The sequence below is a fragment of the Thalassophryne amazonica genome, chromosome 23, assembly GCF_902500255.1.
Source record: "Thalassophryne amazonica chromosome 23, fThaAma1.1, whole genome shotgun sequence".
Taxonomy (NCBI): domain Eukaryota; kingdom Metazoa; phylum Chordata; class Actinopteri; order Batrachoidiformes; family Batrachoididae; genus Thalassophryne; species Thalassophryne amazonica.
Window position 1 is genome coordinate 7533940 of NC_047125.1, and position 16844 is coordinate 7550783.

The window sequence follows — 16844 nt, forward strand, 5'->3', positions numbered from 1 at the left end:
TAAGGCCAGAACCGGGATACAGAAATGCTCTTGGTCTATGCATGAATTTGGGCAAAATGTATAGGATTTTCAACTAATTTGAAGGTGGATGTCCCAAACAGGTGCATTCTAGACCCTCAAAGGACTGTGCACTTTACTGACCAGAGTATTGATGCTTTTACCAAAAATAACTTGAATAAAGTTTATTGGGGTTTTACAGAATTATCACTGAAGATCCCAAATGAGTTTATTCTCCTTCAGCACTGAAAGTCCGGGGCACATGATTGTCCACCTGAACTTAATGAGGTCTGAGACATGCACACTCCCATATTGATTTGACATTGTTTAATGTTTTGCACATCAGGAATCTGCCTGACCATTTAGAGTGCTTTCAGAATGCTGTGCGACGTCCACAAATGCACCTCAACACTTAAGGAATGTGGGCCGAACTTTTATTTGGACAGCATTCGACCTCTTCTGTGACGGGGGTATTACCAATATTCTTGCTCTTATAGTTACAGCAGACACCAGGCCTAGACACGCTCATTTTCCTCCCCAATGATCCGCCCCTGGCCTGGCTATTGGCTAAGATGTGGGTGCGTCACGCCGAATTCCAGGTGTTCCAGCTGCTATCTCACCTGCTCAGGACTCATCTTGTGGTAGAAGTGTTCTGTGTGGCGACACTAAGACAACTGCCAGCTGTCCATCCCATATATAAGGCAAGCCAACACATCTATCTATCTATCTATCTATCTATCTATCTATCTATCTATCTATCTATCTATCTATCTATCTATCTATCTATCTATCTATCTATCTATCTATCTATCTATCTATCTATCTATCTATCTATCTATCTATCTATCTATCTATCTATCTATCTATCTATCTATTGATCTCTATCTAAATCTATCTATTTCTCTCTCTCTCTCTCTCTCTCTCTCTCTCTCTCTCTCTCTCTCTCTCTCTCTCTCTCTCTCTCTCTCTCTCTCTCTCTATGTATTGATCTATCTATATCTATATCTATCTCTCTATATCAATCTCTATATATCTCTAATTATCTCATGACTCTCTATCCATCTCTACCTCTAACTATCTCTGTCTATCCCTATATATTTCAGTCTATATCTCTATCTCGCTATCTACATATCTCTGTCTATATACCTCTATCTATCTCTCTATGTCTATCTCTATCCATATCTCTATGTATCTCAATATCCATATATCTCTATCTACATCTCTATATATCTGTATCTCGATATCTATATCTATTTCTCTATCTCTATCTATATATCTATCTCTGTCTATATCTATCTATATATCTATATCTATCTCAATCTAGCTCTCGCTCTCTATCTATATAGCTATCTCTATCTATATCTCTATCTAGCTCTCTATCTCTACAAAAATAAATAAATATCTTTATTTATCTCTGTCTGTATCTCTATATATCTATCTATATCTATCTATATCTATCTCCATCCATCTCTATCGGTCTATCTATCTATATCTCTATCTCTATATTCCATCCATCTCTATAACTCTATTTCTCTATCTGTATCTCTATATATCTCTCTCTGTATCTCTATATATTTCTATCTCTATATCTATTGCCATCTATCTCTATATATCTCTATCGCCATATATTTCTATCTCTCTCTATACATCTCTCTCTCTCTTTCTCTCTCTCTCTATATATATCTGTCTATATCTCTATCCATATCTATCTCTCTACATCCCTACATCTATCTCTATCTATATCTCTATATCACTATCTTATCTCTATATATGTCTATCTGTATATCTATTCTCTACCTCTCTAGATCTATCAATCTCTATCTATCTCTATCAATCTCTATCTATCTCCATATCTCTATCTATACCTCTCTATATCTCTATCTCCATTTCTCTATCTATACCTCTATTTATATCTCTATTTATCTCTATCTACCTCTCTATCTCTATAGCTCTATCAATCTCTATCTCTCTCTCTATCTATCTCTATATCTCTATCTATACATCTGTTTATATCTCAATATCTCTGTCTCTCTATCTCTTTATCTCTATCTATCTCTAATCTATCTCTCTACCTATCTCTATTTATCTACCTCTCTATCTCTACCTATCTCTATCTACCTCTCTATCTCTAGAGCTCCATCAATCTCTATCTATCTCTATCTATACCTCTATTTATATCTCAATCTATCTCTGTATCTCTTTATCTATCTCCCTATCTCTATCTATCTCTAATCTATATCTCTACCTATCTCTATCTATTTCTCTATCTCTATATTTATATATCTATCTTTTTCTATCTATCTCCATATCTATCTATCTCTCTCTATATATATGTCTTTTTGTATGTGCAGGATATTAACACAAACAAATGAAATGCTGTTTACAGTGTTGCTCCCCCTTGTGGGTGAATTTAGCAACATGTCCTTGAAAGCAATAATTCAACTTGTGTAATTTTGCATCATGACATTTAACATTTTTTTCGTAATGTCTTGCTGAAGCTCTTGGCCCCTCACCTACGCTACACTCTTGAGATCAACTGCAGGGGGCGCAGTCAGCTCATATCCTCGGAAGGCATCTTCAAACGGGTTTGTAAACCTTAGATTTATTAGAACTTTATTGATCCCTTGGGAAGACTCCCCCAGGAAAAATGAAGTTCCAGCAGCACTGTATAGCAGCACACAGGCTAAGAAGCACACAAAGTATCAAACGTGAAAGTAAAAAAAAATGGTTTGAAAATATAAATATAAATACCAGACATACTGATCAATACTGGTTTGCTTGCTACTACTGTTTACTACTTCCTGTTACTCCTGCTCCCCCGAGTGAGGAGGGAGCAGGAGTAACAGGAGTCTAAAATTTTGTTTAGAGTTACTCTAAACGAAATTTTACAAGGTGTTTTTGATGGATTTTGGACACCAGATGTGTCAAATTTCACTTTCTGGTTAAGGGTATTCAAAACAATATTTGCTAATTTCAGTGAAAGAAGATCTGAATAAATTGTTTCAAAGACTCATTAAGGGAGATGTCTCTGAACACAGAATGTGTTTCTTATTACTGACATGATCCTGATTATTGTTCCTGATATCCTGAAATTATCTTCTATTGCTGATCTTTGACCCTAAGCTTTGTTCTTGGTCTTTAGTCCTGCTCACTCACCTTTTTCTAATTGTTGACCTGTGATCCCGATCACTGTTCTTCAAATCCTGAAAATATCTTTGATTGTTATTACTGATCTTTAATTCTGAGCTTTGATCCTGTTTGCTGGCCTTTGTTCCTGACTTTTGATCCTGATTATTCAACTTTGATCTGTTTTGGTTTGATGTTGTAATCAGGATCAAAGGTTCTGGAGCAGAAATCAAAGATTAAAGGCTGGATTGGAATAAAATTAATCAAGATCAAAGACAAAATCCACCCCTTGATTTAGATCTGCACCAAAATGTATTCAGCTTGTCTCCAACCAAAGACTGACCACTCCACCAAATTCCCTTGAAATCTATCAACATCCTTTTGAGATTTCTTGGTGACACCAAGCAAACAAGCAAAGAAACAAACAGTCTACAAGGAAAATGTAACCTCTTTGGCGGTGGTACTGAGGGAAACATTTCTGTGACTTATTTTCAAATCACCAAGAAATGAAAGATCCATCTGTCTCACCATATCCGAGCTTTGTCTCAGATATGGTGAGGTTGTTGTACCAGTTAGACAGTAAAGTGCTGGAGGACCTGGAACACAGGGATGTGGTTGTGATGATGGTTGTATGTGCAGGTTGTGTCCACAGGTGGCCATGGCCTGCTGATACTGGCCCAGAAGGAGTACAAAGATCTGACCTACCGCTCTCTCCAGCCTTGCTGCGACTTCATTGACAGAGGAGTATCTAAGCTCCCAAACTATTTCTACAGAGAACACAGTCTGATGCTGTGGGAGGCCATCCACAGGTAGACCACACAGTGTGTGACATCTTGTGTCAAGCATGACCAGTTTACACTCTTACATCAAGTGCTCAGTGACTTCCTGGCCTCAGTCATCAGTACTGTATGTAATAACTCAAATAGAGGACCCCAGTGCAGAGAACCTCAACGATAGTAGGACAAAGCTGGTTTATTGTCTTCCAGAGACTTATAGGCAACAGTCTTTCAGAGGGAGCAGCAGGAAGGCGTTATCCAGAATAAGCACAGATTTTAGTTAAGCCACACTGAGTGAACATGGAAAAAATGTCAGAGTACTCAAAGAACCAGAGACGACTTAATGTGGGGGCAGAAATAACCAGGAAACAGATAGATAAAATAGACAGGCAATAACACCAGAGAACATGAAGAGAAAACCAAGGAAAATCACTATGAATGCACCAGGATACGATTAATAAGACATGATAATACCAGGACCAGAACAACAGAGATCAGAATCAAACACCACAAAAATGTGGTGGGAGTGTGATGGTGAGAGTGTGAAACACATTGATTTTGCCTGATTCAGTGACAATTTTAAGTCCAGGCTGACAAAAAAATGCCTGGGAAGGAGTTATGGAGCCATGAGGTTGTTAGACGGGGTGTCGGTAGGTTGATAGAGTGGGTATGTTGTAGACGGGGGGCGGTAGATTGATAGACGGGATGTTGGTATGTTGGTAGACGGGGTGTCAGTAGGTTGGTAGACAGTCAATCAATCAATCAATTTTATTTATATAGCGCCAAATCACAACAAACAGTTGCCCCAAGGCGCTTTATATTGTAAGGCAAGGCCATACAATAATTACGTAAAAACCCCAACGGTCAAAACGACCCCCTGTGAGCAAGCACTTGGCGACAGTGGGAAGGAAAAACTCCCATTTAACAGGAAGAAACCTCCAGCAGAACCAGGCTCAGGGAGGGGCAGTCTTCTGCTGGGACTGGTTGGGGCTGAAGGAGAGAACCAGGAAAAGACATGCTGTGGAGGGGAGCAGAGATCAATCACTAATGATTAAATGCAGAGTGGTGCATACAGAGCAAAAAGAGAAAGAAACACTCAGTGCATCATGGGAACCCCCCAGCAGTCTAAGTCTATAGCAGCATAACTAAGGGATGGTTCAGGGTCACCTGATCCAGCCCTAACTATAAGCTTTAGCAAAAAGGAAAGTTTGAAGCCTAATCTTAAAAGTAGAGAGGGTGTCTGTCTCCCTGATCTGAAGGATCTGGTTAGACACCATGTTTCTAAGATTTGTGGGGCCAAGTACAATAACTTCAGTTTTATCTGAGTTTAAAAGCAGGAAATTAGAGGTCATCCATGTCTTTGTCTGTAAGACAATCCTGCAGTTTAGCTAATTGGTGTGTGTCCTCTGGCTTCATGGATAGATAAAGCTGGGTATCATCTGCGTAAGAATGAAAATTTAAGCAATGCCGTCTAATAATACTCCCTAAGGGAAGCATGTATAAAGTGAATAAAATTGGTCCTAGCACAGAACCTTGTGGAACTCCATAATTAACCTTAGTCTGTGAAGAAGATTCCCCATTTACATGAACAAATTGTAATCTATTAGATAAATATGATTCAAACCACCGCAGTGCAGTGCCTTTAATACCTATGGCATGCTCTAATCTCTGTAATAAATTTTTATGGTAAACAGTATCAAAAGCAGCACTGAGGTCTAACAGAACAAGCACAGAGATGAGTCCACTGTCTGAGGCCATAAGAAGATCATTTGTAACCTTCACTAATGCTGTTTCTGTACTATGATGAATTCTAAAACCTGACTGAAACTCTTCAAATAGACCATTCCTCTGCAGATGATCAGTTAGCTGTTTTACAACTACCCTTTCAAGAATTTTTGAGAGAAAAGGAAGGTTGGAGATTGGCCTATAATTAGCTAAGATAGCTGGGTCAAGTGATAGCTTTTTAAGTAATGGTTTAATTACTGCCACCTTAAAAGCCTGTGGTACATAGCCAACTAATAAAGATAGCTTGATCATATTTAAGATCGAAGCATTAAATAATGGTAGGGCTTCCTTGAGCAGCCTGGTAGGAATGGGGTCTAATAGACATCTTGATGGTTTGGATGAAGTAACTAATGAAAATAACTCAGACAAAACAATCTGAGAGAAAGTGTCTAACCAAATACCAGCATAACTGAAAGCAGCCAAAGATAACGATACGTCTTTGGGATGGTTATGAGTAATTTTTTCTCTAATAGTTAAAATTTTATTAGCAAAGAAAGTCATGAAGTCATTACTAGTTAAAGTTAAAGGAATACTCGGCTCAATAGAGCTCTGACTCTTTGTCAGCCTGGCTACAGTGCTGAAAAGAAACCTGGGGTTGTTCTTATTTTCTTCAATTAGTGATGAGTAGTAAGATGTCCTAGCTTTACAGAGGGCTTTTTTATAGAGCAACAGACTCTTTTTCCAGGCTAAGTGAAGATCTTCTAAATTAGTGAGACACCATTTCCTCTCCAACTTACGGGTTATCTGCTTTAAGCTGTGAGTTTGTGAGTTATACCATGGAGTCAGGCACTTCTGATTTAAAGCTCTCTTTTTCAGAGGAGCTACAGCATCCAAAGTTGTCTTCAATGAGGATGTAAAACTATTGACGAGATACTCTATCTCACTTACAGAGTTTAGGTAGCTACTCTGCACTGTGTTGGTATATGGCATTAGAGAACATAAAGAAGGAATCATATCCTTAAACCTAGTTACAGCGCTTTCTGAAAGGGTGTCGGTATGTTGGTAGACGGTGTGTTGATAGGTTGATAGACGGGGTGTCGGTATGTTGGTAAACGGGGTGTGTTAGTAGACAGGGTGTCGGTATGTTGTAGGCGAGGTGTTGGTAGGTTGATAGATGCGGTGTCGGTAGGTTGATAGATGGGGTATGTTGGTAGACGTGGTGTCCGTAGGTTGATAGACGGGGTTTGTTGGTAGACAGGGTGTCGGTATTTTGATAGACGGGGTGTCGGCAGGTTGATAGATGGGGTATGTTGGTAGACAGGGTGTCGGTAGGTTGGTAAACGGGGTTTGTTGGTAGACGGGGTGTCAGTAGGTTGATAGATGGGGTATGTTGGTAGACGGGGTTTGTTGGTAGACGGGGTGTCAGTAGGTTGGTAGACGGGGTGTCAGTAGGTTGGTAGATAGGGTGTCGGTATGTTGGTAGACGGTGTGTCGCAAGGTTGATAGATGGGGTGTCGGTAGGTTGATAGATGGGGTATGTTGGTAGACGTGGTGTCCGTAGGTTGCTAGACGGGGTCTGTTGGTAGACTGGGTGTCGGTTGGTTGGTAGACGGGGTTTGTTGGTAGACGGGGTGTCGGTATGTTGGTAGACGAGGTGTCGGTAGGTTGATAGACGGGGTTTGTTGGTAGACGGGGTGTCGGTATGTTGGTAGACAGGGTGTCGGTATTTTGATAGACGGGGTGTTGGTAGGTTGATAGATGGGGTATGTTGGTAGACGGGGTGTCGGTAGGTTTGTTGGTAGACGGGGTGTCAGTAGGTTGATAGATGGGGTATGTTTGTAGACGGGGTGTTGGTAGGTTGGTAGACGGGGTATGTTTGTAGACGGGGTGTTGGTAGGTTGGTAGACGGGGTGTCGGTAGGTTGGTAGACAGGGTGTCAGTATGTTGGTAGACGGTGTGTCGCAAGGTTGATAGATGGGGTGTCGGTAGGTTGATAGATGGGGTATGTTGGTAGACGGGGTGTCGGTAGGTTTATTGGTAGACGGGGTGTCAGTAGGTTGATAGATGGGGTATGTTGGTAGACGGGGTGTCGGTAGGCTGGTAAACGGGGTGTGTTAGTAGATGGGGTGTCGGTATGTTGTAGACGAGGTGTTGGTAGGTTGATAGATGAGGTGTCGTTAGGTTGATAGATGGGGTATGTTGGTAGACGTGGTGTCCGTAGGTTGATAGACGGGGTTTGTTGGTAGACCGGGTGTCGGTTTGTTGGTAGACAGGGTTTGTTGGTAGACGGGGTGTCGGTATGTTGGTAGACGAGGTGTCGGTAGGTTGATAGACGGGGTTTGTTGGTAGACAGGGTGTCTGTATTTTGATGGACAGGGTGTCGGTAGGTTGATAGATGGGGTATGTTGGTAGACGGGGTGTTGGTAGGTTGGTAAACGCGATTAGTTGGTAGACGGGGTGTTGGTAGGTTGGTAAACGCGGTTAGTTGGTAGACGGGGTGTCAGTATTTTGATAGATGGGGTATGTTGGTAGACGGGGTGTCAGTAGGTTGGTAGACAGGGTGTCGGTAGGCTGATAGATGGGGTATGTTGGTAGACGGGGTGTCGGTAGGTTGGTAAACGGGGTGTGTTAGTAGACGGTGTGTCGGTATGTTGTAGACAAGGTGTTGGTAGGTTGATAGATGGGGTGTCGGTAGGTTGATAGATGGGGTATGGTGGTAGACGTGGTGTCCGTAGGTTGATAGACGAGGTTTGTTGGTAGACCGGGTGTCGGTTGGTTGATAGACGGGGTATCGGTAGGTTGATAGACGGGGTGTCGGTAGGTTGGTAGACGGGGTGTCGGTAGGCTGATAGATGGGGTATGTTGGTAGACGGGGTGTTGGTAGGTTGATAAACGGGGTGTGTTAGTAGACGGTGTGTCGGTATGTTGTAGACGAGGTGTCGGTAGGTTGATAGATGGGGTGTCGGTAGGTTGATAGATGGGGTATGGTGGTAGACGTGGTGACCGTAGGTTGATAGACGGGGTTTGTTGGTAGACCGGGTGTCGGTTGGTTGATAGACGGGGTTTGTTGGTAGACGGGGTGTCGGTATGTTGGTAGACGAGGTGTCGGTAGGTTGATAGACGGGGTTTGTTGGTAGACGGGGTGTCGGTATGTTGGTAGACAGGGTGTCAGTATTTTGATAGACAGGGTGTCGGTAGGTTGATAGATGGGGTATGTTGGTAGACGGGGTGTCAGTAGGTTGGTAAATGGGGTTTGTTGGTAGACGGGGTGTCAGTAGGTTGATAGATGGGGTATGTTGGTAGACGTGGCGTCGGTAGGTTGATAGATGGGGTATGTTGGTAGACGTGGCGTCGGTAGGTTGATAGACGGGGTTTGTTGGTAGACGGGGTGTCGGTATGTTGGTAGACGAGGTGTGGGTAGGTTGATAGACAGTGTTTGTTGGTAGATGGGGTGGCGGGATGTTGGTAGACAGGGTGTTGGTATTTTGATAGACGGGGTGTCGGTAGGTTGCTGACGGCTGAAGATCCAAGTCTATTATGTCGTCCTGGGGTTTGCAATTTTACAGTGACTGAAGCTACAAAATTCTTGGGTAATTTCTGTGGTTAATCAGAGACCTACATGAGGTGTAGGACTTGAACTGTGAGAGAACATCAACTAGAACACTGTGTTTATGTGATACTGTCCAGCATGCAGGTGTCCAGAGACTGGACTTGGCCAAGAACATAACCAAGTATCCCCTGACTGCGGCAGACAGTTGGGATACTTTTGGAAGAAAGGTTAGATCGCAGTTCTCCCTGGGTGGTTGTCAGTGAATTCTGACTAGTCAAGATAGTAGTAATTGCTGTTCAATCTGTAAATAAAGTATACATTATAAATACACATGAACCCATGTGAACCTCAGGTATAGGCCGTGGGATTGTTCCCCTCCTTGTTGAAGCATCCTGCTTCCATGCCTGAGGTCTGGAGTTCAAGTCTTTTGTGTGTGACTGTTTGTCTACAACAGATAACATTGGTGACATAATCCAGATGGCTATGAGGTTTAGGGGAGTGACTATGAAGATAGTCAGTGGGTTTACTTACATTCTATTGCCAGACACTGGAGGCTTTGGGCATCTGCCTCCCCGATTTATCACGGTTATAGACTATGAACCTTGCTTCCCTCCCTTGATACTTATCTTTGAAAGTCAAAATGGATACTTGGATACTTCAAAAAGTTCTTGGCCTCACCTGGAAAAAACGTATCTGGAGACTCAAGAGCTGACCTTCTTCCTCCAAGGAATAGTGAAGAGTAAGAATAAAATGAACTTTTTTATCAATAAGGAAATTATTTTGCCAGAGTACCAAACAGTAAACAGTGACCATTTTTTTTTACAATAGGCACAACATTCACCAATATTGCACATAACTGAATAACTCTGTTCATTATGTTTTTATCCTGCAGACGGGGGACGAATTATAGAGTCTAAATGCCACAGGTTGGAAAGACCTCCTGTAGTGTTCCGTGGTGCACCTCAGTGGCCTCAGTCTATGGCTGAAGGTGTTTTGACAGGACATCAGTGTGGCACGCAGGGGGTCGGAGGTGTTGTCCTAGATGTTGCACAGTTTCCTCAACATCCTCCTCTCTGACACCTCCACCACAGACTCCAGCTAAACCCCATGTCAGCTGTCTTCAGCCTGCTGTCTCAGCACACTACACTGTAGAAGATGACACTGGAGACCAGCGAGTGATAAAACATCTGCAACAGTTTTTTGCAGACATTGAAAGATCTGAGCCTCCTAAGGAAGCACAGTTGGCTCTGACCTTTCTTATACACAGCATCTGTGTTCACAGTCCAGTCCATTTTGTTGTCTATGTCGACACCCAGGTACTTGTCTACAATGTCCACCTCAGTTCCGTTGATGGTAACTGAGTTCAGACAGGTCTTCTGAAGTCCACCACCAGCTCCTTCATCTTCGATACATTGAGCTGCAGGTGGTTGAGTTTGCATTATTCCACAATCCTGTCCATCACACTTCTGTACTCATTCTCCTGGTCCCTGCCGGTGCACCAGCTTGAACATCGGTAGACCAAGTGCATTAAAGTTAAGGGAGACTATGTTGAAAAATAACGCAAGAATAATCTTCTTCTGATAACGTCTGGGTCAGGCCAAGAAAATTTTGAAGTACCCTCGTAGGGAAATTGTTACACTCCTTTTTTTTGTCCAGCAGAGGTCACTATTGAGAATCATGACACCAAAGCTGCTCTGTCTCAGAATGCTTAGTCTTGCAACTTTGTTAAAAAGACGAGTTGGTAAATAATCTGAAATCAGATTAGTATGCATCTAAATGGATTGATATAATTTATGGTGGATTGTAATTGACTGTAACCTGTTTCTTTCAGCTTTGTCTCAGATATGGTGAGGTTGTTCTACCAGTCAGACAATGAGGTGCTGGAGGACCTGGAACTTCAAGCCTGGATCAGAGACGTAACGCAGGAAGGCTTCACTGAACTCCCCCACTTTGGTTTGTTCTGAATATTCTAAATATGTCACACTAAAACCTAAACAGCTACACTAAAAGACGAAAACACAAGGAGAAATTCGAGAAATTCACTCAAATACAAGTTAAATTTTTCTAACAAAAAATTTCATTTTGTTCTTCGCTCACTGGTTAGAGTCCAAGTTTCTCAACCATACAGTAAGACAGGAACCGCCAGGACCCTAAGCAGCATTCCTTGGACCATAAGATCTTAAGACCCAGGCATGTATGAATGAATGAATGAATGTCATTGCTGAGAGAAGTGAATGTCTCATCAAGATCAATACTGGTCAAGTCCAGGAAGTCATTAAAAGCCTGGATTTTATTCTTGATCCAGGATAATCTCAAACCCAGAAACTCGGATGTCTTCAAATGGGCACCACTGGAAACAATCAAAGAAGTGACTATTTGGGGAGACTGGGATGAGGAATGTCACTTGAATTGTGAGGGAGCTTTAGTTTTGAAATTTTGGCCATGTGGTTCTCTGTACATGATCGATCCAGCACATAGGTGTGAAGACCACAGTGGCTGGAGCAGGGGTGTCCAAGTTCGGTCCTTGAGATCTACCTTCCTGACACTCTTAGTTGTCTCCCTGCTCCAACACACCTGAATCAAATGAAAGATGCGTTAGCAGGCTTTTAATGAGCCTTTCACTGGATTTAGGTGGGAGACAACTAAGAGTGTCAGGAAGGTAGATCTCGAGGACCGACCTTGGGCACCCCTGGGCTGGAGAAACCTAAGGGAATGTCCATGCTTTACCTGACTGCGGCAGGTAGATGGTTGCCATCCAGGACCCAAGGCAGTTCCATGATGTTGTAGGTGCGGCAAAGTGTGACAACTAGGTCTCTTTGGAGGATCATTGGATACAACTGGAATGACCTGCCCCCCAGGACCCAAGGCACTGTTATAATGTGGTAGATGCGATGACGTGCAGCACCAGGACAAGTTCCGAAAATGACTCCACCAATTCACATTGATGTGTTATTTAGACAGTGGGATGTGATCAAAGTCATCAGACCATTTCTTCAGACATCTATCTTGACATGGACCAAAATCATTCCTGCTCCTAATTTTCTGCACATAACTCTCTGCACATCTGATCAGCGATGGCATTACACGATTATACGTCAAAACCCATTCAAAGATTGTGCGGTAAAATGTTAACGATCGTCCACATGATGGCTGATCCTGATGTGTGTAGTAAACTTGATGATGGTTGTATTTCAGGTCTCCCCTGTCAGCTCGGCAACCGAGAGGAGCTCAGCACTCTGCTGGCAGTTGTCATTTTCACAAGCACTGCCCAACATTCTGCGACCAACAATGGACAGGTACTAACACTCACTGAGGGGCACTGTCAACATGTCTGTTATGAGTCTGAGATGTCCCTGGTGTCTGAACATACTCGACAGCTGTGATGAATGATATTTCGGCAAGAGAGATGAGGTGACACTTACCTGGTCGTTGGTGATTTCAGTGTGAGCATTGACAGGGCTACTTACTGTAAATGCTCCCATGGATTTGGGCAACTGTGGTGAAAATGCTCAGTGCTCCTTGACATAAAATTTTGGGAATACGAGCCGCTAGATCCTATTGTAGCAAGGTGAAGTCCGGATTGAAAAGATGTTCCCACTAGCTTGGCTAACGGGGAATTCCCCTTTGGCTGACCTGGTAGAGTTCTGGTCTTTAGTTCGAGCAGTCCGGGGTTCAATTCCACCGCTGTCCCGGCCACAAAGGTCCTTTGGTCACAATTGGCATTGTCGGCAGGATGTGGGTAGTCACAAAACATGCTTAAATGCACCTGTGACTTTGGGACGAAGTCAAAAATGGTGGGGAGATATGAAGCAAGGTGAAGTCCAGATTGAAAAGATGTTCCTGCTAGCTTGGCTAACCCTTTTGGCTGATCTGGTAGAGTTCTGGTCTTTAGTTTGATCCCACCGCCGTCCCGGCCACAAAGGTCCTTCGGTTGCACTAGTATCCAGAGTTACACAGCTGGACATGGTATTCTTATACCGGTGGTGTAGCTTAGAGATGGATCATGTTCTCATGAAAGATGGTGGAGACTTCTGTAGAACCGCCCGCTTTGTGAACTTTGAACACAGTTTTGTTGTAGCTTCCCTAATATACACAATCTGGATCAAAGGAGAGACAAAAACAAATGACCCAAATAGAATGTGGGAATTCTTTTAGAAGATGATCCTGAAAATTGCATTGGAATAACTAATGTTCACAGTAGGAGTATCATCCAGAGTATTACATGAAGAAGTAGAAGTACATCCTACACAAATGGGTAAGAGTCTAGAACTTGTTTTGGACATGATGCCAATCCAGCTGGATTGACTGGGACGATGCAGACAACGTGTCTTGTCCAAGGGCGCAGTAGTACCCTGTCATCTGTACCTTAGTGTTTCACCTCAGGGACCCAGTAAATGACCCGCACACGCTTCAATACTTTGCACATGTAAGGGAGGCCAGCAGGTGGTGCTGTGCAGAAGCTGATTAAACTTTACCCCTCAAGGCGAAAAGATGCTCTGGCAACGCTAGAGCCCATGGGTTTTACATTACTCCAGCTTCATCCCACATCTAAAGACTTGCAGGTTAGGTGAATTGGAAGCTTTAAACTGACCATAGGAGTGAGTGCAGGTGTGAATGTGTTTGTCTTGGTGGGAATTCCAAGCGGTATAGGGAGTTGAGAAAGCAGGCTGAGATGGCACTGAGGAGTTTATGGGATCGCCAGACAGAGGTGTTTAGTGATGTTGGAACCTTTGCAAGAGAAGAAAGTCCAAGAGTTTAAGTTGCTGAGTTTTCCAGTCTTACTGTATGGTGTGACATCTGGACACTCATCAGTAAGGCGATGACTGGATGCCTATGGTACTAGTAGGTCTCTAGATGATCCTGTGAATGACTACTTAGGTATTGCAATGCACTTAACTGAACAGGATCCAGTGCACAGGTACCTCAGTACTGACAACTTGAAAAGGCCAAGTTGGAGTTGGACAGATTCTATTTCTCTGTTGTTGCCATCCAGTACCCAGGACTGCTCTATACTGAGGTGGATGCAACAATGCATGGCAATCTAACCTCACTGGCTTAATACCGCTGCCAATATCTGAGGGGCATTTTAGAAGACTGGAGGACCATGATGTGAAAAAACAGCAAAAATAACCAAAGCTTTGTCAATGTTCCAGTAAATATGGATCTCAGTATATGCAAACAGTAGAATTGCTTGTGAAGCAACACTGATGATGGTGGTGGTGGTGCTGAAGACATGTCTTGGAGATAAGTTCTACATCTTTGACTCTTCTACAGTGGCTAGTGGATATCTTTTGAAGTTTATATGGTCAAAAATCTTGTTATAATGTAACAAGATTCATGTGTTAATGCACATGAATCATTGTGAATCACATGAATCATCACTGTGCATGTTGAATTGTCCTTAAGACACTAAATTCAAATTGCACTATTCTGGGAGTGATGCTGAGGTACATTGGGGACTACAAGTGGACAAAGTCAGAATTAGTGCTCCATCTTTTTTTTTTTTTTTTTTTTAAGTTTGACTGGTGTGCCTGGGTACCCAACACCCCCTGCACCATGAGACACCCCCCACCCACTGACAAGGATGCTGTTACCATGGAGATGATCATGGACACTCTTCCTGATGTCAGCCAATCTTGTGTAGAGATGGCGATCACATGGCATTTGGGGAGACCACAGCCGGATGCAGTAAGTCTGTCTCGACATTCAGCAGGACAGTGTGTCAGTAAGGCCCAATAATGTTCTTACGAGGTCATTAAAGGTGTAATATTGGACAATTTTTTTTAAATCTACATTTTAACTTTAAATACTTTGGTTTGTTTCATTATTCCAGCTTCATCCCACATCCACAAACATGCAGGTTAAATGATTGGACACTTTAAACTGACTGTAGGAGTGAGTGCAGGTGTGAATGCATTTGTCTGTCTCAGGCTGTACCCCGCCTCCAGCCCCTCTATGACCCTTAACTGGAGTGAATGTGTGTTGAAAATGGATGGATTGTTTCATGTAAGAGATCCTTAAAGTCTCATAAGTGGAAAATGGTGAAAGCACTATCCTACAACCAGGCAAAGCAGCGCACAGCACAATGCAAATCTCATTGGACGTTTCCAACAGGCACCCATGTTTAAATACTAAATATACTTGTGGTCATCTGTGTGCCCATGGGTATGTTGGTCTTAAAATGAAGAGTGGTCTAGTACATTATTATGAGCCAGTAGAATGTGAGTGCACCATAGACCAATAGAGATCTATGAGCTCAGAGATTTTGTTATTTATTTCATTAATCTTCAGATTCATGATGCAGGTACTCTTAGCTTGTACACATTGATGTGCATTAACACATGAAAAGACACCAAAATTTAACTGAAAGCATAAATTTAAAACAGAAGAAAACCCCAATGGAAAAGTATAAAACTATACCTTAGTGTTTCACCTCAGGGAGCTTTGGCGGTTGCTCCAGTAAATGATCCGCTCACGTGCTTCAATACTTTGCACATGTGAGGGGGGCCAGCAGGTACAAGTTGATTAAACTTCACTCCTCATGGCCAAATGACACTCTGGCAATGTTAGAGCCCATTGGTTTCACCAGAGAACTCTGTACACCATTTAAGTAGAAGTTAGAACCTGGCCAGTATATTGGTTGGTCGATTGGTAAGCCTTTCACAAACGTATTAATATCTGCAATATTTTCATGAATAAGAAGACTTTTATTTTGGTCAATAAACAATGCAAAAAACACTTTGACTGTTGGAAATGATGTCAGTACATTGATTGTCCAGCAAAGGGCACTCCAACGCCATTGTTAGCATGGCTGGAACCCCCACACCCCTTGGTCACATTAGCTACAAGAGAGAGGCAGAGCTACAAACTGCCTTTCATTTTTTAGTCAGAATTGGCTTCTTTAAATAACTAAAAAGGTCCCTGTAAAAAAAAAAAAAAGTGACCCATTTCATCTAATATGGCCTATGCTACCAGCTAGGTGGGGCCAACTTAAACAAGAACCCTATTTTATGCAAATGCTGAGTGACAGTATGCTGCAACTGTGAATCTTAGTGAAAGCAGCCATTGCATTGGTTGGTTGTATGAATAATTATTTATGATGAAGTTCATATTTAAACTGAAAAACAATAAATCTCAATTACATCACAAGGTGACCTTGTGTAAAGATGGACACCCCCCCAAATGCACTCGCACAATGCAATTTAGATGGTCCACTATAGATGGACAAGACAGCACCAGCAGCTCATCTCTAAAGGAAAAGGCACCTAAACGGGTTGTTTTTAGTCATGTGGTTCCATTAGTTCAACAGGAAGAATACATTCCATATAAGAGGGTCTGATTTAATCCTTTTTTTCCCCTCTTTTCTAATGCAGGTTCCTTTGGGCCATTACACAGAGCGCTACTTCACAGAGGGGCAGGCCCAGGAGCGAATTGACAAATTCAAGCAACAACTCAAAGACATCGAAGAAGACATCCAGACTCAGAATGAAGGGGTGGAGCTCCCGTACCTCACCCTTCTGCCGAGCCGCGTAGAAAACAGCATCACTATCTAAAAATGACAACCAAGATATCATTGTGCAGTTTTTCCTTCCAAAAGCTGAGATCTCCTTATTTTTGATTTATGAGGTTGCGCCAGCACAATGACAGGAAAATATGGTCATATTTTAGCT

At 42.5% G+C, this 16844-nt stretch overlaps 1 protein-coding gene across 2 annotated transcripts in view; it reads left to right on the plus strand.

Moving 5' to 3' along the window:
* The window catches only part of alox12 (arachidonate 12-lipoxygenase), a 38405-nt gene extending 21675 nt beyond the window's left edge, over window positions 1–16730 (plus strand). For both annotated transcript variants that reach the window (XM_034164196.1, XM_034164197.1), the window contains exons 9-15: window positions 495–698; window positions 2496–2582; window positions 3763–3932; window positions 11006–11127; window positions 12370–12470; window positions 14692–14862; window positions 16548–16730. In XM_034164196.1, coding sequence (XP_034020087.1) covers window positions 495–698; window positions 2496–2582; window positions 3763–3932; window positions 11006–11127; window positions 12370–12470; window positions 14692–14862; window positions 16548–16727 — 1035 coding nt within the window. In that variant the 3' untranslated portion in view covers window positions 16728–16730. The remainder of the gene's footprint in view (window positions 1–494; window positions 699–2495; window positions 2583–3762; window positions 3933–11005; window positions 11128–12369; window positions 12471–14691; window positions 14863–16547) is intronic.
* Window positions 16731–16844: the final 114 nt, after the last annotated feature.